The sequence below is a fragment of the Alosa sapidissima genome, chromosome 5 (genome assembly GCF_018492685.1).
Source record: "Alosa sapidissima isolate fAloSap1 chromosome 5, fAloSap1.pri, whole genome shotgun sequence".
NCBI lineage: Eukaryota > Metazoa > Chordata > Actinopteri > Clupeiformes > Clupeidae > Alosa > Alosa sapidissima.
The window spans coordinates 32,594,684-32,618,988 of record NC_055961.1 but is presented as its reverse complement, the minus strand read 5'-3'; the positions used below and the strand labels follow the sequence as shown (position 1 = coordinate 32,618,988).

At 40.1% G+C, this 24,305-nt stretch overlaps 1 protein-coding gene across 1 annotated transcript in view; it reads right to left on the bottom strand.

The window, feature by feature from the left end:
• Window positions 1–3,201: 3,201 nt before the first annotated feature.
• The window catches only part of bco2a (beta-carotene oxygenase 2a), a 44,825-nt gene continuing 23,721 nt past the window's right edge, over window positions 3,202–24,305 (bottom strand). The window contains exons 9-12 of the mRNA XM_042091815.1: window positions 5,876–6,013; window positions 5,307–5,489; window positions 5,056–5,166; window positions 3,202–3,636 (exon numbers count right to left, since the gene is read on the bottom strand). Coding sequence (XP_041947749.1) covers window positions 3,520–3,636; window positions 5,056–5,166; window positions 5,307–5,489; window positions 5,876–6,013 — 549 coding nt within the window. The 3' untranslated portion in view covers window positions 3,202–3,519. The remainder of the gene's footprint in view (window positions 3,637–5,055; window positions 5,167–5,306; window positions 5,490–5,875; window positions 6,014–24,305) is intronic.

The following is a 24,305-nucleotide window of genomic DNA, read 5'->3' as shown; positions in this document are numbered from 1 at the left end:
AAGATAGGGGCGGTTAAAGCAGAATAATATTGCATTTTCATTTTTTACCGGGGGGGTGTAAATCACAAATGAGTGATTATGGGCCAGATTGATGTGGGCCCTTGAGACCAACATACCATAAAAGATTCTTCATCCTCAGTGCCACGGTTCAGGTAGTTATTTAGGAAAAACTGCTTTTTTTGCGGTTCGGGGGGCCCAGCACGGGGGGGAGTGGCCCCCGGGGACGAAACGAAATTTTTCCGTAAAAGTCTACTGGGGCTACTTACCCACCAAATTTCATGTGCCCCGGTGGTTCGGTGTCCCGGGTATCGTTGACCAAAAATTCAGGAAGTAGATGACGGAAAAAAAAAAAAACAACTTTGACAATCCCTATATGACCGCTTCGCTAGCGGCGGTCATAATAATGACCAGAATGAACATCAATTTTCATGTGCTCTTTATGTAATTAAAACTTCATTCATACAGTAAGTTACAAAACTGTGCAAAATACAAAATGTAACAAATCCAGTCAGACATTAGGAATGTATTAAAGGTTGTATCAGCAATGGCTGGATAACGTCACTTCTGTTGACGTTCAAACAAAACAGAGAGCTAACTCACTACTCCCTCCCCCTCCCCCCCGTGCAATTGAAACTCTCCTGAACACTTTAATTGGTTGAGACACTTTTTTGCCTTTGAGTAGTTGGCAACACTTGTTGTCAGCAACTGTTTTTGTGTGCAGATCTCAGAGCCTAGGCTGCCTACAGAGACACGTTTTTTTGACGGCCTACTTATGGGGCAGGCAGCTAGCGGATCGTTAGGAAAGATTAGATGAATGTGATCATTTATGTTTGGGCCTTTTTTGGGCCTGCAATCGCTGATACAACCTTTAAAGCGTATTAAACTGTTTTTCTTCACAACAAATGTAACAACTTCAAAATAATTGAAATGAATTAATTTAATTACAGTAATTTACAATCACTTTGTTACTATTTTCAGAACCTTGATGTAATTTTTCACAACTCTAGACACAAAACTCACAACCAATGATCAAAATGCAGAAAACTCTAACCCTTTTCTCAAAAATCACCTGTTCAATGACACAACTTACTATTTCAAAAGGCAATTCACACATTACATTTCAAATGAGTGTCATTCATTTCCTTAAAATGATCTAACTATCAATTGATACAACTGCTCAAAATGATAAGTAACTGTTTCATTACTCTTAATGCATAGTTGTATGGAAACAGACAAACTATCTTCCATGTTTACTCATGAAAGTTTCAAGATACTGTAACAAGATTCATTGTCATCAATTGGTTTTACAGTACTGTCTTTTATTTTATTTATTTTCTATTTCATAGCTCATTATTTTTGCTTTGATTCAAATAATGTTGTGATTGTACTGTAGTGTTTTGCATCAATATATTATAAACTTTGTTCAATGATTCCACTGTATTCTCTCTACTACTGCAGTACTTTTACAGAGATGTATGTAGTACCATAATGAAACCTGTATCACCTATTTTGTTCTACACTATTTAATGATTGTACGAACAATGACACAGTGAAACTATTGGTTGCTTGTGTGCGGGTGATCTATAGTTGTCAATGGTATTTCACAGTAAATTTGTTTTTTGAACCAATGATTGTGCAAGTGCACGATTTCTTTAAAGATGTGAATGCACAATGCAATGTTTTGAACATTAGACAGCCTGTGTTACAAGCAGTGTTGGGAACATTACTTTAAAAAAGTAATTAGTTATAGTTACTCACTACTTGTTCCAAAAAGTAACTGAGTTAGTAACTGAATTACTCTATGATAAGAGTAACTCGTTACCAGGGAAAGTAACTATTTGCGTTACTGTTAAAAAAAAAGTTGCTATATGTCAAAGAATTTGGATTTTTTTGAGCAGTTTTGAGCAGCCAGTTGAAATGAGTAGAACAGACAGGTGTTTGTAGGCTACATAACTTTCAAAATGTATTAGATAGATAGATAGATAGATCGATAGATAGATAGATACTTTATTGATCCCCAAGGGGAAATTCAAGATATTGCACATCGACAGACCTACGGTTGACTTCAGCCTGTGTCATAGGTTTTTGTTGTGAGGCAGAAAGATCTAGCTTTTGCTGCTTGGAGGACTTTGCTCCGAGTGCTTCTTTGCTAGTGGATGGCAAGCTATCATCTGTGGTGGAGGTATCGGTGTTTTTGGCCACTAGCTTTAGATGCGTGTGTGAGATGCCTCATTAAATTAGAGTTGCTTACAACGGATGTCGACAAAGTCTTCGCTCCTGGACATAATGTACACATTACATGCACGTTCTTGCCTTTGACCACAATGAATTTGAAGTAGTGCTTATATCTCCACCTTAAAAATGCCAACTTTTCATCAAATTGCTCCTGACGCGTGTGCTGGCAAGTATGTAAAAACACTGGCTCTGATTGGCTATCATGAAACATGACTCTGCCTTAGCCAATCATAATCGCCTACGTCGTTATTAACCCACCTCCTCACTAGCTGTGAGCCAGGGGTGCGTTCGGATTACACAGTTTTTCAATCAATGCATAGTAACGCACCGCATTTAACGTCCAGTAACGTTAACGCCGTTGTAACGACGGGAAAAGTAATTAATTAGATTACCCCGTTACTGAAAAAATAACGTTGTTACCTAACACTGTTATTCAAAACACTGGTTACAAGTGATAATCGTTTTGAGTTTTGTGTCTAGAGTTTTGAAAAATGACATCAAGGTTCTGAAAATAGTAGCAAAGTGTTTGTAAAAAATGTTATAGATTAGTATACATATATGCTTGAAGAAAAACATATAACAGAATTAATCAACTTATGACTAAAATAGTTATTTAACATAACAATGAAAAAATGATATAGATACTTATATAAAGTATATGGGTTTCACATTTGAAGTTCCTTTACTTTTGAAAGGTCCTTTGCATTAGGTTTGCACCTATTCTTGATACATTTTCACTCACCCACCCCACAAACTGCTTCAAATCGTTACTCTTGTGTCCTTTCCTCCCATCTATCTTGCACTTCAGAACTGTGTAACAAATGGCACTTCGGATCATTTGGCATCTCCCTGACTATTCATTTGTATTGAACCTCACTTTGGATTATATAGACACATAACTGTACTGTAAACATGTAACATTTAAAATAAGAGTTTAGAAGGCACAATTATGTAAGTGTTGTCTTAATGCAGATTATTACTTGACACACTGCAGTCTTGGAATAGAGAGAGAGAGAGAGAGAGAGAGAGAGAGAGAGAGAGAGAGAGAGGTGTAAAAAAAGATGTTGAGTCTGCACTGTGCTCTGATTGTGCACAAGCCTGTTTGGTGACATACCATATGTACACACCATATAGGCACAATTATGTAAGTACTGTTTTCATTCAGATGATTACTTGACACACTGCAGTCTTGGAATAGAATGAGTTTTCCTGTCAATCCTTCATTAACAGTTGAATCTTTGGCCAGTGCTGTCTGGTCCCTGGATCAAGGTGGCAGCTGCCTGTCTAGGCAGTCGAGTGGAAGGCGCCATGGAAGCCATACGGGATGTTGACCGGTACTTCAGCCCTGCCCAGCTCCTCAAAGGTCTGAGCGTCCAGAACCAGCAAAAATGTTCCTTTATCCTAGAAAGAAAGAAATCTCTATTTATTCATATGAATACATAACACATTATAATACATACATACACACTTGAAATCTGTCTGAGATAAGAGTGCCCTGTAAGGAAATTTGAATATTAACATTTTTTTTCTTATCCTTTTCACCAGTGAGGACCCTAAATTGCACCTAAATGGCCAGCAGCGGCACTGATGATAATGTATCTTTTTGAGTCATATTGCATTGTTCCTCTTGTGTAAAACAACATTAAGTGAAGCATATAATGTCATATCAAATAGCAATGAGTGACAACATTGTGTTTATGAGGAGGGGAACAGAATATCACTATCCTCTCAGACACTGATAATAAGCATTATGCTGTGGTGTACTTCCTGCTGTCCAGACCAAGTAAAGTCATTATGGATGAAATCTATCTGGGCCTCTCCGTTATTTAACAACGCAAGTCATTATCATGCCTCGTAATTCTTACATGCTCTAAAATGTTCTGTAACAAATCATTATCATTAGAGTCTTGATGGGGGCAGCCGTAGCCTACTGGTTAGGGGTTCGGGCTTGTAGCCAAAGGGTTGCCGGTTCGATCCCCGACCCAGTAGAAAAAATGTGGGCGGGGGGGAAGTGGTTGAGCACTGCTCTCCCATGGCCACGTCCACGACTGAAGTGTCCTTGAGCAAGGCACCTAACCCCTCACTGCGCCGCTGTAGCAAGGCCTCTCACTGCTACGGGTTAGTGTGTGCTTCACCTCATGTGTGTTCACCGTGTGCTCTGTGTGTTCACTACTGTAATTCACAGATGGGATAAATACAGAGACCAAATTCCTTGTACAGGCAAGTATACTTGGCCTAGAAACCTGATTTTTTTTTAGATTAGAGAGTTTTGATCAAGTTTTAACTTGACCCAGTTCCCCAACACACATACACTCCACATACTGTATCCTCCGATGAAGGTGTTGCCAGCTGTCAAAACACATCTGGATTTATGAGTGAATGAACATTTATGAGTGATTCATTATAACCTAGCCTCCTCCACTCACTCACAGCACTAAGGTAATTGCATTGCTGTCAGCTCTGTGACAACATTCTACACATTTTTAAACACTGCACTCTGCTATTGATGTTTTTTAAAGGATCTATGTGTAATTCTCTAGGGTGCGCAGCCACACAGCACTATTCTAATTACTTTCATTGTATGAAATACTGCACCACACATGGGGCCACACATGGTACAAAGTGTTTTTTACAAGAGAGCCAGCCTGGCACTAGCTGTTTTGCATGCTAACTTTAGTGGGTATCTGGGCAACACAGGTGTTTTTAACAGTTGTTTCTTCACACTCTGTTGATATTTCAAAGTCATTTTACAATCTGGCACCTTTAAATGTGTATTTCTGAGATTTTATGAAATTCTTAAGACGTGTGACTGTAGCTTACCTCAGTGGGGGTGAGCACCACTGAGAGGATGACCCCCTCGTCCTCGTCAACCGCCTCAGGCGATGGAACAAAGACTGGTTCGGAAGGGAAGAGACCCTCCTGGTACCAGGACTGCAGGACAGAAAAATTGTTATGAATCTTCCTGAGTTTTCCCATTATGTTTCCTTTTATTATACATCCATTCTATACCCACAACTTTCCTTATACAACTAAAAGCAAACCACCTATGGCTGACCTGGTTATAAATTCACCTTTAACTGTTTGCCCTCCAAGTCCATCTTGAGTAAGGAATCCCCAACCAGGTGTCTGAAGCCACATCCGTAGAAGTAGCGGTAGGCTTTGGTGTTACACCTGTTATAGTTTATCTGTGGGAACTCTAAACCGCCAAAATCCTCAAGGTCGTCGCCATGGAGATTCTCATGGGTGCAAAACACCTAAAAGGCGAGGTGGGATTAATTATACAAATCATAAAGTGTGTGTATGACATAAAGCGTAGGACACTTAAGGGTGCAAACAATTATTTTCTTAAACGATTAATCTGTTGATTATTTTCCAAATTAACTGACTAGTTGTTTAGTCTAAATAATGTCACGAAAATGAGCACAAAGACAGCACAAGATGATGTCCACATGCCAAGGATATTCAGTTTCATGTCACATTCAATATTCAACAAACTTGAAACCCAGAATTGTGAGTTGTTATCCCTTCACAACAAAAATCACTCAAACCGATAAGTCAATTACCAAAATAGTTAATTGATTAATTGCTGCAGTCCTAACACACAGAGAGTAAGAGAAGCGTAATTGCACAAACATAATACCTTGTCATTTGTGATTTTCATGGCTGTTGCTGTGCTGTTGGGCTGTGTGTTGAGGTTTTGGTTCATAGGTGTGTCATTGTTGATGTCGAGGGGCAGCACAAAGCGCCGAGGGAACGCCCTGGACATCTTGTTGTACACCTTCATGGAACAGACATGGTTTGTTTGATTAGTGCCTCCAATGCACACATACTGTATGTATTCAGACATACTGTGTGGTAAAAATCCCAGGAACAACTGCTATACATACTAGAAGTAGGTAAAGAGTAAGTTGTAGATCCAAGCAAGTACACAAGGTTCCTTTAAAAGCAGGATGTTTTTGGACAAACTGTCCTTCAGCTTTTCAAGTGAGGCCCAGAAAGTAGAAAAAAAATTAAAGTGTCAAATTCGATCAAGTTCTTCCTTCTGCTTTTGTCCGAAACTCATTTAAGTGCTCCTCACTTGAACAGCTGAAGGACATTCCTCTGAAATATCTTGCTTCAAAGAAAACATGAGCAGTAGACTAGATTCATCGCTTCTAAAAGCAGATGTGTATGTGCATGTGTTTACATATCTCACATAGCAAACAGGGAAGAAAGAGACAAGTGTGAGAGTGAGAGAAAAAAAGGGAGAGAAAATAGAAAAACAGTGGCTTTGTCTAAAAGATGCAGTCAGCGATTGTGCAGGAAGTCATGTTTGTTTATGTTCATGTTTGCATTTAAATTTCTTAGCAGATGCATTTGTCCAAAACAACATACATTACATTTTAACCAAGGACCAAACAAAACACACCAGAGAGGTAGTTCACCCCTTTTCTTCCCAGAGAAAAAGCAGTTGATACAGGTGCAATCAGTTTAACTGGCCCTTTGATGGGTCCTAGTTGAGCAGCTGGAAGTTGATACAGTTGCAAATCAAGTTAATTAGTCCATTGTGATGTCATAGTGCTAATGTAAAGCCTATGGGGAAAATAAGCTTGTTTTTTGTTAATATCTCAAAAAGTATAAAGTTTACGAAAGTGAAAAATACATTCCTCAAGTGTCCTTTTCAAGACCTACGTTACAAAGTTTGAACGAAGTTTCTACGTTAAACGGTTGAAGCTGAATTAGACGCAGAAATTTGGTGGGAAGAAGAAGAAGAAGAAGAAGAAGACGACTTCGGATAACAGAACAGTGCATTTTCATGCACTGTAACTAGAAAACGTAATTCCAGGGAATTACGAGTGCATGAAAATGACGCTCGGACAGACATGGTGGTTGCATAGCTTAATAAAAGTTGATAGTTTAAAAGTAGACAGTTTAAAAGTTGAATGTAGATAGTTTAAAAGTTGTTAATAGACAGATAGTTTAATAGACAGATAGTTTAATGGATGTTGATACACATAGTTTAATGAATGTTGAAAGTTTAAAAGTTAAATGTAGCTAGTTTAAAAGTTGTTGATAGACTGATAGTTTAATGCGTGTTGATAGACAAATAGTTTAAAGGCTCTATATAGGTAGATAGTTGACAATAACTGACAGTTGGAATGGCTCTAATGTTTGCTCGCAGTTATGCTACCTATTTTAACAAAGCTAATAATGCTAACCAAGTTACTTAGCTAACTTAGCTAATGTTTTCTAGCAGTTTTTTTTTAAATGTTAATAATGGTAATGCTGCTAACTATGCTAACAATGCTAACCATGTGACTTAGCTTACTTAGCTAATCATTTTTAGCAGTTATGTTAAAATGCTAACATGCTAACAATGGTAACCATGTTACTTAGCTAACTTAGCTAATCATTTTAGCAGTTTTGCTAAAAATGTTAACAATGCTAACAAGCTAACTATGCTAACCATGTGACTCAGCTAACTTAGCTAATCATTTTTAGCAGTTATGCTAAATTGCTAATTATGCTAACAATGCTAATGATGCTAACTAGCTAGTGAGGACTTTTATTTTGAAACAGTTGAAGGCAGAGGATACAGTCGAGTTGACTGACAGTTGAAACAGTTAAACAGTTGACAGTAGTTGAACAGTTGAAAAGTTGGATAGTTTGAAGGCAGAGGATACAGTTGATGGGAGTCATAGTTGACTGACAGTTGAACAGGTAAACAGTTGACAATAGTTGAACAGTTGAAAAGTTGGATAGTTTAAAGGGACTTTTATTTTGAAACAGTTGTGGGCAGAGGAAGCAGTTGAACAGGATCTGTAGTCTTAATAGAGCCATATTGTATGCTTAAAGCCTGAGAGAGTATATAGTTTAAAAGTTAAATGTAGATAGTGTAATGGATGTTGATAGACAGAAAGTTGAATGGATGTTGATAGGCAGGTTGTTTAATGGATGTTGATGGATAGTTTAATGGGTGGATGAGTGAATGGTTTAAAGAGGATGAATGGATAGAAAGTTGGATGGAATGTGCCTTATATCCTTGTAGAATGGAGAGACACAGAGAGAGTTGGCCTAGTTCAGCAGAAAGCAGTTGATACAGGTGCAATCAGTTTAACTGGCCCTTTGATGGGGCCTAGTTGAGCAGCTGGAAGTTGATACAGGTGCAAATCAAGTTAATTAGCCCATTGTGATGTCATCAGCCCAATGTTAAGTCTATGGGGAAATTTTGAGTAGTTTTTAATTAATAGTTTAAAAAGTATAAAAGTTACAAAGATGAAAAATACAAAGCCCACATGTCATAAGACCTACGTAACATAGTTTGAATGAAGTTTCTAAGTTAAACAGTTGAAGCTGCATTAACTGCGTTAGAAGAAGAATAATAAAGCTAAGAATAAGAAGCCTAGGAAGAACAGTGCAGTGCATTTTCATGCACTGTAATAAATCGGATAACAGTAGAGTGCATTTTCATGCACTCTAACTAGAAACGCAATTCCCAAGGAATTACCAGTGCATGAAAATGCAAAAGTTGTGATGTAAAATATCATGTATAGTTAAAATAGATAATACAGAGCTGGTTACTGCGGTGATCCTAGAACAGACATGGTGGTTGCATAGCTTAACTAGATGTACCGCATAGCGGTACAAAATATGACCGCCGCTCAGTCCTGTACATCCATTCCGTGAAAATAAATCATATAAATGAATTTGTCTCCATCTTCTACTCCATCCCCCACTCTTGAAACTTTTGTGTATGCTTGTTTGGAATGTGTGTTTGCGGGCCGCACACAAAGTAGCCTACTGGCGCTGCAAAGGTGAATAGATTTGTAACACTTGCCAAAAAATTTGTAGCATTGTTATAAAACCTTTAAAATATCTAAACAATCACAATAGGGCAGTTCATCACAGTCCATCCATTGCAACTGGACTGATGAAAGGTACACTAAACACTTCACACACTAAACACACTAAACACTTCAAAGACCAAGGAGATGGTGGTGGATTTTCGAAGGTCTAAGCCCGCTCTGCTACCAGTCTCCATTGATGGGGTCAATGTGGAGGTGGTAAGCACCTACAAGTATCTGGGTCTCCACCTGGACAATAAACTGGACTGGTCAACCAACACTGATGCACTCTACAAGAAAGGTCAGAGCAGGCTTTACTTCCTGAGGAGGCTGCGGTCCTTCAATGTGTGCAGCAAGCTCCTCAGGATGTTCTATCAGTCTGTTGTGGCCAGCGCCCTCTTCTATGCAGTAATGTGCTGGGGAGGAAGCACAAAGAAGAAGGATGCTGGGCGACTTGACAGGCTGGTAAGGAAGGCTGGCTCTGTAGTGGGAGCTGAACTGGAGTGCATCACTTCAATATCTGACAAAAGGACCCTAAACAAACTGATCAACATCTTGGACAATGAATGTCATCCACTCTACAGCACAATCAAAAACCAAAAGAGCTTGATCAGCTGGAGACTTCGCTCACTGCCATGCACAACTGAAAGGCTGAGGAAGTCATTTGTTCCTAGGGCCATTGAACTGTACAATGCCTCACTAAAGGGAAGAGGAGAGATAGACTTCTCTGCTTAGTCTGTCTGCCTCTCCACCCTCTCCATGTCCATGTTTTTTGAGTACTGACTGCCCACTACTGCTTACTACTGTTTTACTACTGTTCTACTATTGTACACAGCCTAATGTTTTCTCTACTGTTTTACTGCTACACTGTTTTTTTCATGCTATATTAGCACACATGATCAATGGCTGCGGTAAGGCTTCTGATACAATACTGAATGAATGAATGGCTATAACCCTATTACCTCAACCTGTTCTTGCACTGAAATAGTTTTTTTTATTTTACCTTGTCTACATTACACTTTACTCCCCTATTTGTCTATATTATTTATGCTGGTCTCTAGACCTTACTCTTGCACTGTTGCACTACTTTTTGCACCTTCACCATGACACTCACTCACTCTCTTGAGCACCTTGCCAGGCACACATAACTAAGGACTATGGCTGGACTACTGTTTGCACCTTCACCATGACACTCACTCCCTTTAGCACATCACCAGTCCTGGCCCTGTCACTACAAGCGTCTTATGCTTGATCACCCTCAAGCACATTGGACTTTCTTAATTTAACTTATATAGTGTATTTAGTTTTTAGTTTTGTTAGTTTTCTTATCTGTCTTATCTTCTACTGTCTTTATTGTACAGTGGAGTTTAGTTATATGTTTATACTTACACTTATGTTTACCACTTCTGCTGTAAGTGCAAGTTGTGTGGTATGTCTGTATGCTACCGAGACCCTTGAATTTCCCCTTGAGGATCAATAAAGTATCTATCATCTATCTATCTACACCTTTAGGCTACATTGTATTTGGGAAAAGCAGGTAGCAGCATAATGTATTTATTTATTTATTTATTTATTATTAAACAAAAAAAATCCCTGTCAGTTCCATGCAGTTTTCAACAGCTATCAAGAAGAGAGGTCATGTCATGGATTTTTGTGAATGTTTCTTCTTCTATATATGCATAAGTTTTCAGAAATATATTCAGCTTTATTGTCAATGCACAAATTAAATACCAGTAGTCTAAAACAAAATGCTGTTGTACCCAGTGGTGCAAATAACTGACATGTCCAAAAGGGCCTTCAAGACAGAGCTATTCTAAATGCAAAAATGCATAGAGGGAGTTATGACAAAACCGTGACTGTTAACAAACTATAAGCTATATAAGGTAGGCCCTATGCTAGGCCTATTACACAACATAAATTGTCACTAGGCTATGCTGGCGACCCAAATAAAATCTCCTTTGGGAACCAATGGCTTACAGTATCAAGCGGACTTAAGCTGCCACCTCTTGGCGAAAAGTTAATAGTTTTGCATATCAGTAGTAATACATTTCACGCAGCTGTGTGAAACACGGAAAGCGACACTTCTAAATGGAACCCAACCCACTGTACAGTAGCTCAAGGTCTATGGCTGAAGCAGCCATAATGAAAGCGTTATCATTGTTTGGATACTTCACACACACACGTGTTTTTTAATCGCATAGACTACTACTACCAAGCTGGAATCAAAGCACATCGACTCCCCTCTCACACCCTAAACACGCACTTCGAACAAACAAAAAACGTCTCAGTCTCACGGTATAGCCATAGGCAAAACTGTATTGGACCGGTGTAACAGTTGGTACTAAATCATCCATCGCAAAGAATGATTTTTGTAGCACGTGCAACAAATATGTGTAGGTACAGCCCTGCCATGGATACATCTCTCAACGTGCGCTCTAAAACATTTGGTTTAAATGGAGATGTAGATGGTCCGTGTAACGCTTTGCAGTGCTTTGTTCTATTTGCTCCATCCATCTGATCCAAATAAAAAATGTGTTCAAAAATCCAATTTTCAATTTTTTTTAACTGGTCAGCAAATAGATAATTGCAACTATTTTTTAAATGTGTCATTAGTCACGCAAGATCTACATTGCGGCAGTGTACTCAATAATTTGAGTTGACACAAATTATTCACTTTGAAGAATTTATGTAGTTTCAGTCCTAGTTACTTTACTTTGAGCCATGCTCTTCCTTACTTGAATCACCTTTGAAAATAGAGGATTGAAGTAGCCTATATGGGTGTTTGGGAATGAACGCTGTCGATCAGAGGTAGGCTATATATCTGCATTACACAGGCCATCATTATAACAGGCCGCTGACAATGACAACGGGTTTGTGCTTCACATCTTTCCGAATATCACGCCGCTTGTAGTGTATTCCGTTTACTAGGATTTAATTGAAAGTGAAAGTAGACGGGTTGATCAGCTGCGTTCTGAAGAATGCTTGATTCAAGTTCAGTGTGTGTGGCGCACTTCTCAGCAGAAGCCATGAAACGGTAAAGGTCAACAAATTGATTTAAAAAGACATCATGTATGAAGTTTTTCCCCCCCTCGTTTTGGCTTTGCATCGGGTTCGCTGTCAGGATTTTCCGATAATGAATCTCGTGATGCTGATATTGAATTTTTATTTCTGCGCGTGTAAGCTGTGCTTGAAGTTAGCTGTGACAGACCTTACAGGTTTTCAAAGCCTGTCTACCTTAGGCCTACTACATTGTTTAGTTAACACCTTGTCATTTCGCGTTTGTCCAGCGGTTCACCTCCGTGAACCTTGCGCCCCTTGTCTAAAACATATTTCAGGATGCCATCTCACCATTAGAAAACGTAACGTTATGGTGACTGTGCGAGATCAAAGCTTTGGCATACTTAGTAAACGTCTTGCACATATTATTGAGCTGAATATTTAGTGGAAATAGCCTACTGTAGCATTGTGCTGATAGATAAAAAGTCGTCAATTTAAAGGCGCAGTCCGCATCTTAACCCTAGCTCTCCATTTACAGTAGTGTGTGCGCTTGTAAAACTAGTGTTGTAGCCGCTTACTCGCCTACACAATCCTGGTGCAGTAGCTTAAAACAGAGCCTACCATTTATTTTAGGAGGAGAGGTGTAGGACCTACAGTGTTACTTTGGGAGGAGAGGAATCGATGTAATTTTATTATCTTTGGAACTGAAATATCAACAACCTTCAAGTTGCAACCTCTTCAATCAGCATCAAAATATCAGTAGGCCTATCACATGATTCACTATTTTGTACGTAGGCCCAGAGGACTGTTAGGGGGCAGGCTATATATGATCAAGTAGGAGTATAGTAAATAATTTAGTCAACATTTTAACTCAATGTTGGTTTAAGTTATAAACAAAACATGCTATAAATGGAAAAAATCCATGGTTCTGCGTCACTGTTGGCAAAATGATCATGATGGCCTATATATTTCAGCCATATTTGGTTTAGTCTTGTGTAGGTCTATAGGCTCACTCCGTGCTACGTATATATTTACCTTTGCCAATCACTCCCCTGCACACTAGGCCTATAGATGACATTTCTGCAATAAAACTTTAGGGTAGCCTACTCAACATTTCTGGGTTTACTATTGGGCCTATGGGGATCACGACTAGACTAATAGTGGGATATTTGCACGGACAACACTATTAAAGCACATGCGATATCCAAAATGTTTGTAGAGGCGGAGCTCCACCTGTAAGATATATGACAGAATCCTACACGTGAGAACTTAATTTTTCAAGAGATTTGATTGGTCAGTGGGCGGTAGTTTTACACGATTTGAGCTATAACTTAGCACATAACCAGTTGCTGCTACTGGAAGAAACTGGAATCCATGCATTTCCACAGAATTATTTTTGGAATCTGATCCCTTATCATACCTGTTCATTCTTACTCGTCGCTCGACTTATCGTGACTAAATTCAAGATGCAAACGCTAAACTTCGTGAAGATACTGTCTGTATAAATCGTCTTGTAAGTAAACTACCAGTGCTTTTTCAAAGTTCTCAATGTCTCGTTTTAAATGTCAGGGCCCTCGGAAGTCTACCAATGAAGTGTGGAGATACATTGAGCCTTGTAAATGGTGTAAAACAGTGATTTATTTGCATGGCTAGCCTGATGCCGAAGCACCACCATTGAAAAAGCTGTTGGTAGCATCGGCTAACTAGCGCCACATTTTGGAGTGCAGGGGACAAGCCAAGATGGACTATGAGACATACGTTCACACTTTAGGTCAGTATCACACCGGATTTCTCCTTTAACCACTACACCATATAGTTAGTTTGTTTATTTGTCCTTACATAGGAAATTTGTTTTCACATACCATACAAGCCTCACAGACATGAAATACATAGGTTATTGCTTAAGAGAAAGCTACACTGTTAATTGAACACGCGGGCATTGCATACATGGTTATTGCTTAAGAGAAAGCTACACTGTTAATTGAACACGCGGGCACGCCTGTCGACACCGGTGAAATGCACCGAAGGTTCACTTAACTTTGGTCACATGACATGGGGATTTTGAACGATGTTTCGAAGCAGTGGTCACATGACATGGCTGTTTTGAACCACGTTTCGAAACACTTGTGCTTCGAAAGCCTCGACACTGATTCGAGACGTCGGTTTCGAAAGTCACACCCCTAGAGGATTTCTGTTTGATATGTCACATTAGCTGGCTTCAGACCGCTAGGCCAGGCCGTGCTGGGGCTAATTGCTTTCACACCTTCAGGTGCGGGTGCTAACTGCTGCCACTTGGGGGGCTATATTGGTGCTACTGGCCCCTGATTTCTGGCCCACCCTAAACGTTGGGCCACTTGGTGCTAGAGCGGGGCTAGGGGTGAGGTCAAGGTGAAGGTGGGGTCAACCCGTTGTTGTGTGTGAAGTCGAGAAACATGATAGAATGGCACAGCAGTATTTGCTAGTACACCGAGTTTAGAGATAGCGGTTACGTCCGCATTAAAGATGTTTGCCTGTCAGTAGGCTAACTCTGTCCAGAGGTCGCCATGTAGCACAGTAGGCTAAAATTAAAAGTGAACTTATGAGTTAATTAACGTAGACAAGCGTCGCACTAAATTATTCCTGCCAGTGTGTTTTATGCTATCGATATTGTGGAATAGCCTAGGCTACTTAAAGAACTATCGTAAAAGCTCCAATTGAGATCCTGTGGTTGATGTCACGATGTGCACTTTCAACATTCGAACTGAGGAGGGCGCCATTTTGGCAGGGAACCGAGCGACTGGCAGTGACTGAGCGTGCTAGCGCCGCGAAATAAAGTGCGTCACCGTTGTCATCCTCATGTAGGCATGTACATTGCATACATGGTTGATTACTGCTGTGCACCGGGATGTCAAAACTCCCGTGGTAAAACCAAAACAAAAGCGATAAGTCATTTTATCGCATCCCCAAAGATCCGGAAAGGCGAAACAAGTGGATTGCAGCCATAAAACGTGCCAGAGGTGTGCTGAATAAAACTGAGCGCTGGGAGCCTACAAGCAATGGATTCCGCTTAGTGACCACTTCATTTCAGGTAAGTTAAGTTAACGTTGGTCGATGGGTTACAGAATATAACGTTTCTTGGTGTTTTGATTACATTAATTTAAAATGAAATGAGCTTTTTATTAGCTGTTTATTCGTGATATGGATATGATAAAGTTGTTGTTAATGTCATGAGCTAACAGCTGACAGATGACAGCTAGCAGAGCTTACAGCTGACGTTAACTTTAACAGCTGTTTAGGCTACATAACACTAGCGGATAGCATAGGCATAACGAATCAAACACGGGGTTTAGTCGTAATGTTTATGTCATAATGTTTTGTTTATGTTTATTTGTGATATTGATATGATGATGTTGTTGTTAATGTCATGAGCTAACAGCTGACAGACGACAGAGCTAGCAGCTAAGAGCTTACAGCTGACGTTAACGTTAACAGCTGTTTAGGCTAAAACTAGCGAATAGCATAGGCCTACATGTAGTTGCTACTATTTATTATTTCTGTCAGTCATGTCCGGCATAACGAATCAAACGTGGGGTTTAGTCATAATGTTTATGTTAATGTTTAGTAAAGCATAATGTAGTTCTAGTCAGTGTGTATGGGTGGGTGGGGGAACTGAATGGAGATCTTGTTCAGAAATAATTGTGTGCTCGAGAAATAAGTCGCTTGTACTTCAGTATACAATGATGCTAGCTTGCCTGTTAGTTTTACCTTTGCTATGCATCTGACTCATAGTGAAGCCTAGCAGTGAAGTTCAGATAGCCACCTCTACTGTACATGCTGTGACTTATTGCCTTATGACTTTGGTTTTAGGGGCAAAGAGTGAAAATCCATTGTCACCCGACTACATCCCATCCATTTTTGAGCATACATCAACTGCAGAGAAGAAGAGGCGAAATATGCTTTTGGATACCTTCAGCCGAAGACAGAAGGCCAAACGTAAAAGGAGAGCACAAGCAGAAAAGTCATCCGCTGCACCGGTGCACTGGCCAGTTACATCTCTGACAGAATCTCCTCAAGAATGCGAGACCTTCTGCAGACCTAAGCAGCAATGAATGTCCTGTGGGGGAATCTGAAAATGCAGGTTTGGAAGAAAATTCCCAGCAACCCGCCACTGTTGCTGCTTCTGATGGGCCAACATGCAACAGTGACATCTGTAAGGAACAGGTAAGAGCACTGGAGTTGGAATGCCAGGCTCTGAGGACAAAAAATATGTTCCTTAAAGAAATAATAAGTAGGACTGAATTGAATGAAACTGCCCTACAGAAGAATGACAAAAAAGTCAACCTTTTAACTGGTCTATCAGCATATTCATTGATGATTGCATTGTTCCAGGTTGTTGCACCTTTTTTAAAACACAGGTCTAGTCTCACATTATTTCAGCAGGATATGCTGACATTAATGAAGCTTAGAATGAATTTTTCTTTTGACTTTTTGTCTTTTTATTTTGGTGTTGACTCCACTACTATTTCAGACCTTCTCAAGCACTGTATTAATGTGATGCGTGAGAGATTAGTTCCAAATACTGTCACATGGCCTGAACGGGAGCCACTGAGAGAATCACTTCCATATGCATTTAGGAACTCTGTTTTTGAGAAGACTGTTTGCATTATCGACTGTTTTGAAATTTTCATAGAGAAACCTAGTAACTTGTTAGCCAGTGCACAATGTTATTCAACATATAAGTCTCACCACACCATGAAGTATTTAATAGTCATTACTCCACAGGGTTCGATTTGTTTTATTTCCAATGGGTGGGGGGGCCGCACAAGTGACAAATACATCACAGAGCACAGTCATTTTTTACCTCATTTGCTCCCAGGGGACCTAGTTTTGGCTGACCGAGGTTTCACTGTCAGTGAGAGCATTCATTCTTATCAAGCTGAGTTAAAGATTCCTGCATTCACTCGTGGCAAGAAACAGTTAGATCCCATTGAATTGGAGAGCACCAGAAGCTTGGCATCTCTTCGGATACACATAGAACGAGTAATTGGTGTTCTTCGTCAGAAATACACTGTTTTGCAAAGCACTGTGCCCATATGCTTTACAGACAGAGAAAATGACATAATGTGTCTTGACAAAATGGTGCACGTGTGCTGTGCTTTGACAAATGTATGTATATAACTCTGTTGTACCATTTCAGTGATACCAAGTTGCCTTTTAATTGATACATGTCTTTATTTTCATGTATTTTTTTTTTAGGTTCATTGAACTCAATTGAAAGTAAAACAATAACAACAATAATAATAAAATATTGTTTAAACATTTCCACTTGTGTTTACTTGTCTCTGTTTTCATTTAGGCATGTACATTGCATACTAATTTAAACAGCTTCGGTCGACTTTTGTCTTTTCTGGGAATTGAGAATTTTTCTGCAGCTGGGACACAGCCACCGCTTTGGGACTTTGCTGATGTGAAGGCAAGTTTGGTGGAACTTACTAATTGTGCAAAAGCCAGACACACAGAAGAGCATATTCTCTTGTTCTGCTCACAACAGTAGCACCATTGCTGACCTTGATCAGCAATTGGTACTACGGGTTGTGGAGCAGAGAAATATTTAGCAAGCAGCTCAGGTACAATACATTTTTTAAAAAACTCTGTGGCACTTTCTAACTCTAAGTAAAGAAAAGGTAGATCTGGGGTGATGTGTTCTACAAAGGCGGAAGTGCTGTCCTTCTCAGTCCAAACAATAAAGTCACAGTAGGGCATGTTGGTGACAAAAAGCTGCATCTGAACCTGATAGTAGTAGGCATGACCACGCTTCAGTCTTAAGGTTCCTGTTTCATCTTTTTCCAGACAAAATCCTGTGTCGTTTGTGGCCTCATTTACTGATAGGCCCTTGCAGAAAGGGCATTTAATCTCTATTATGCCTGTACCACAACAACTACAAGAAACGTAGCCATCAGGTGAGGCCCCAACAAATGGGTGTGTTGTGGAGATTCTGAAGCCTGCAGGTTTTAGCTGGACATTGGAGTGAGATATGTGATGCTGCATTTCATAGCTTCTTCTACCTGATTCCTCATGCTTGCAACCCCATCTGTAAATGGTCATATCTATTAGTTTTCCTTTAAATATGGTTAACCAAAAGCAAAAGTAATCTCAAAGATCAGGGCTGAGGAGGTGGAGGCACATGCAATGGCAAAATATCTCCACACCACTAGGGGCAATGAGCTTTTCTGAGGGGGTGTGGAGAGGGGGGCAAGTCAACTCTTGAACGCAATAATGACAGATTTCACATGTGTGTGCAGTGTTCGCACTTGTTTATCTTTCTTGAAAACGCTAAGCAGATTCGTGTTAGCTTAGAATGCAGCAGCTCAGACTAGTAAGGAAGTGTAATCTGATCCAATCAATGGCTGCTCAAGATCGTTGGAAAGGATGTTATTTTGCACGAAATTGTAGTTGGCCAAATCTGTCTCAAATGGATTTTCAGCAAGATTTGAAGAATTCGCATCAAATAAAGATCCTCTTCTAGCTACATGGTGAGTTTGCGATACTGATTTACTTTGGATATGATCAAGACAATATTAGGCTACGAGGTGTGCAATGCTAGCATGCTAGTTTGCCTCGCACGTCCTTCAGCCCTGGCAGAATGCTGTTGTGTATGTAGGCTGATTGCCATTTAGATTTGAAAGTCTAAAAACTGTTATTGCGATGCTTTGAAATACCTGGTTGCTTCAGTAATGAAGCTATTAGACCTGGGGTATCATATTTTCCTGATCAGTGACACAGAAGGTGAAGAGGAATTTGTTTTTACAGCTGCCCTGAAAGTCGATGCAGTAATCCTGCCACTCCTCTGTTCGAACCAGATGTTAGACTTTGATTGGGCACGAGTCTCTTCCTCCACAATGTCACTCTGAAAATACAACAACTGAACTGTCAGCCTTCCAAATTAGCCTACACCTTAACCTGTTTCCCGAACTATGAACCACTTTACCTGTTCTTTGGTTACGGTTATTTGGGCAATCAGAGTTTCTGCTCTCTCCTGTAACTCTGCTAGGCTAACTTATCTTGCATGCTTGGTGTACAGCTGAGTCAGGGGTTGTGGCAGATTTAGCGTGATGACTTTGGGGACATATGAGGAGACATAGCCTCTGACTACAGAGAGAAACGCTGGTTTCAGGATCTTTCCCTCTTGTGTATGGCACTCGGAGAGGTTTTTATGTAGTGCTGCTACCTCTTGTGGGGTAAGGGGTGGGGATTACAGGTAGCATTGCATTCCTAGAGCTCTGCTTTTTGACACGCTGAGAGTTGTTAAACACGATGTCTTTCCCTTCTTGATATGGCAACCTTTTTACCGATTCATCACTTGTTGTTGACCATTTGCATTTCTTCGATGTCACTGACGCCTCCTCATCAGTAGCACTATATTGCCATAATTTAAACAATGTAGCGGATACATAGTACAGCGAGTAACCATGAAAATTGTGCACTTCTTGAAAGAAACATGAAACTTCTACCATAGTTAGGTTATACCATGAGGTTTATTTTCAGATTGGGAGGGAAGTCAAATTTGACCTCTGAGGCCCGGGAGAGGTCAAATCCAAGATGGCCGCCAATAATATTCTAAAGTGCCTCACGTTGGAACCATAGACAGTAAAAGAAATGGACGAACAGACTCCGTCGTTTTCAATGGGAGGGCACTGAGTCAAATAGAACGATTTTTCAGTTGGTCCCCCCAGTACTGCGCAGACTCACACTTAACTTCGTGACGTTAGCCATCGAACTGAATCTTGTAACTCATATGATAGATACACAGAAATTCTTCTCACACTTCCTTCGCCTTCAAAGTCATCAAAGTTAAACATTTATTTATGTATTATTATTAATATCATCCTCACCAATTCGTGTTAATGTTGAAGCTACCATACATGATCATCTTCAAAAACAGTCAACAAAACAAAAAAGTTATAGCCTTGAAGCTAATCTTCTTTCCACTTTTCCGACCTACGGTCAATCCGTCGAAAACGTCTGTAATGATTAGTGCCATTTTTAAAAAAAAATTAGGTTTACTTTTTTATTATTATTAGGTTGCCTCTGTGTAATGCTTTACCAGAGAGGGTTAAAGCGGAGCTAGTAATCAAGGATCTTTGGCTTTACCTTAACATACGGTCGTGTATGCTAGGTTTTGCTTATGAGTTACCGTTATAGACCGTAAGGTGGACTGAGCTTCTTATCCAAACAATACGGTTATCTCCCTACGGCGCGAAAGAGAGATTACGTCAAAGCTAGCTTCCCTCCAACCGAACAAGCTAACCATTCTTCTTACGGGTAACCAACGTTACGGACGAGGTAGTGGAGTCTGTTTTGCCTTTGTAGTGTTTATGTGGATTACACAGAAGCTACAATATCGGCACAGGATATATGTTATATGAAGTTATGGTATTTCAAAAAAATCCTAGAATGAATGGACTTCTATGGGAGTTAGCAGAGAGGTGGTCCCTCCAGCCTACGTCGATTCTTCTACTTCCGGGAATTCGCCTGCCCCCTTGGTTGGAACCAAACACAGTAGAAAAACACTTAAGGTGTCATTTCCCACTTGGGTGCCCATTCTGTATCTGATAACTTTGAAACCACCAGAGTTAAAGAAAATGCATTTATGTAATGGTCAAGGTAAACAAAACATCAAAATATATTTTTTTATGTATCCCAATTCATTTCTTTCTCGTCGCTGTATTATTCAGTTATTAGTTGTTATTTCATGAGATGTGTGGCTAATTTCATTTCTTCACAGCACAGAATTATCTACAGGTGACCCCCCTAGACCATTTTCACAGACCACCTGCCATACCACCGCTGGTTAAAAAAACCCTGCTTCAGAGAGTTGTTGCTACAGGCCACAGTACGCACAATGTAGAGAGCACTTCAACCGACATATTCTAACATGTAAACAGATTGACTATGAACAAACAATATTATTACATAATTACATAATATTATTTATGTTGCAAATTAATTTAACCATAGCCAGGAAGGAGTTTTCCTTGGTAGTTAGCTTTTGGGTTAAAAATCATGGACATCGATCAAAATAATTATCCTAGCTAAACTAGAAGATAGTCTGGAACATTTATGTTAGCTGAACCTAGTTTAATAATTGAACAGAGTATATTGTAGATATGTCAGCTTGGTAATGTGAAATTTGTTATGGCTAAAATAGGTAATGTTAACAGAGTAGCCTAGTTAAAGGGACACCAGGCAACGTTTTCATGTTAATTACTCATCTTCGTAAGTCGGTATATGGTTAAATGACTCGTTACAGGGTGAGTGAAGACTCTCTCGCCCGCCCCTATTGCCTGTAGGAAGAATATCCCGCTTGCAAGTTCAGTGTACCCTACCCGCCGACCGAAGCAGGCAGGCTAACGAAACGCTAGAGATTGTTGAAAACGTGTGTATGGCAGAGCCGGCGAAGAAGCAGCGAAAACCCTTGACGGAAGACGCAAAGAAAAGGAAAAGAGCTTCAGACCGAGCGAAGGGGAGTTTCGTAGAGAAAAAGCAGCAGGCTTGCCTGGTGTCCCTTTAAATAACCGGTCAACCGGGATTGAACACATTTGTAGCTAGCATGTTAATATAAGGCTGTGTCTTTAATTACTACTTAATTAATTACTTCTTACTGTTAAGACTATCAATTGGGAGATTGTTAGGGCAGGTTTTGTGGTGGACTGATGCTCAATGTTTGTACCATCAAGTACCATGTTGATAAAGGCCAAGAGAGATGGTGGCACAGCCCTCTGCTGGCAGTTTTCTTTGAATGACCCGTCAAAAGAGAAAGATGAATTAAGGATCTCTTTGCGCACTACTTGTGCTGCTTGCATTAAGTGCATGGCATCACTGTCAGTTTGACAGGCTATCATGAGAGCTGGTCCAATGTCCTTCTCAAAACTCAGGAGTGTGTCTCTTCCGCCCTCAGATGTGGAAGCTCAGAAAGCAGTCGTTCTTTCAGTCTGGTGGTGTGAATCCGTTCACCTACAGTAAGACCAAGTTGTTCCAGCCTGGTCTTGTACAACTGAGCGATGTCTGTCAATTCGAAGAAAGGGGCACTGTTCTCATCACTGTTCATGTCTTCCAGATATGCCACTAACTGTGCAAAGGCTATGCCATGTAGACAAGAATCATCTCCATCATTTCGTTTAGATGCAGCCTGCCTGGCTCTGTTGTACAATGAAGACAGACAGTGGTGATGGTACTTGGCCTCAATGGAAAGGCACACTTCCTCACTGTCAATGTTGTAGCTTGATGCATTATGGAAACCTGAAAAACCTGCAGCAGGCTCATTGGAAAGGAAGCAAGTAGGTTCTGTGGACGGTGAATGGCTGGGAGCAGATCTTGTGTGTACAGTCGAGGTATTTTGTTGTTGTGCTGTAGTTACTTTCCCCCGACTTAGCTCATCAAATGCTTTTTTGTTGAGCTGACATCTCTTGTGCCACTTAGCCTTGTGTCTCTTTGTGTCTATACACTCGCAATCTGCCCACAGCCATTCACCGTCCACAGAACCTACATGCTCCTTTTGCAATGAGCCTGCTGCAGGTTATTCAGGTTTCCATAATACATGCACCTACAACACTGACAGAAATGTGAGGAACAACTTGGTCTTACTGTAGGTGAACGGATTCACGCCACCAGACTGAAAGAACGACTGCTTTCTGAGCTTCCACATCTGAGGGCACATTCACGCGGAACAGACACACTCCTGAGTTGAGGACATTGGACCAGCTCTCATGATAGTCTGTCAAACTGACAGTGATGCCATGCACAAGTAGTGCGCAAAGAGATCCTTAATTCATCTTTCTCTTTTGACAGTTCATTCAAAGAAAACTGCCAGCAGAGGGCTGTGCCTCCATCTCTCTCGGCCTTCATCAACATGGTACTTGATGGAACAAACATTGAGCATCAGTCCACCACAAAACCTGCCCTAACAATCTCCCAATTGATAGTCTTTAACAGTAAGAAATAATTAATTAGTAGTAATTAAAGACAGCCTTATATTAACATGCTAGCTACAAATGTGTTCAAGCCCGGTTGACCGGCTTTTTAACTAGGCTACTCTGTTAACATTACCGGTACCTATTTCAGCCATAACAAATTTCACATTACCAAGCTGACATATCTACAATATACTCTGTTCAATCATTAAACTAGCTTCAGCTCACATACATGTTCCAGACTGTCTTCTAGTTTAGCTAGGATAATTATTTTGATGAATGTCCATGATGTTTACCTCAAAAGCTAACTACCAAGGAAAACTCCTTCCTGGCTATGGTTAAATTAATTTGCAACATGAATAATATTATGTAATTATGTAATAATATTGTTTGTTCATAGTCAATATGTTTACCTGTTAGAATATGTCGATTGAAGTGCTCTCTACATTGTGCGTACTGTGGCTTGTGGCAACAACTCTCTGAAGCAGGGTTTTTTTAACCAGCGGTGGTATGGCAGGTGGTCTGTGAAAATGGTCTAGGGGGGTCACCTGTGGATAATTCTGTGCTGTGAAGAAATGAAATTAGCCACACATCTCATGAAATAACAATTAATAACTTAATACAGGAACAACAAAGAAATGAATTGGGGTACATAGGGTACATAAAAAATGAATATTTTGATGTTTTGTTTACCTTGACCTTTACATAAATGCATTTTCTTGAACTCTGGTGGTTTCAAAGTTATCAGATACAGAATGGGCACCCAAAGGTTAGTGGGAAATGACACCTTAAGTGTTTTTCTACTGTATTTGGTTCCAACATGAGGCACTTTTGAATATTGTTGGCGGCCATCTTGGATTTGACCTCTCCCGGGCCTCAGAGGTCAAATTTGACTTCCCTCCCAATCTGAAAATAAACCTTATGGTATAACCTAACTATGGTAGAAGTTTCATGTTTCTTTCAAAAAGTGCACAATTCCCCTTGATTTGAGGGCTTAACCGCTGTACTAACATGGGAGCAGCACTCCCCAAACCCTGCTGTGCAGTTGCAGTGAGCTCCTAACACTACACCATCCTTCCTGACCACAATCCACGGCTTTAATTGGGGGTCATTGAGCCTTTGAGAATGATTTACCTGTAATAGGATCATGACACTTGGTTAAGCGTTTTATTTCTAGGATAGCCTTATCCCTATACTCTGTAATGTATGGCTAAAATTGTTAGCAATGATAGACTATACTTTAGCTGTTGCTAACGGTAACGTAAACTAACTTGAAGTGCCTCTCTCTTACCCTCGCAGT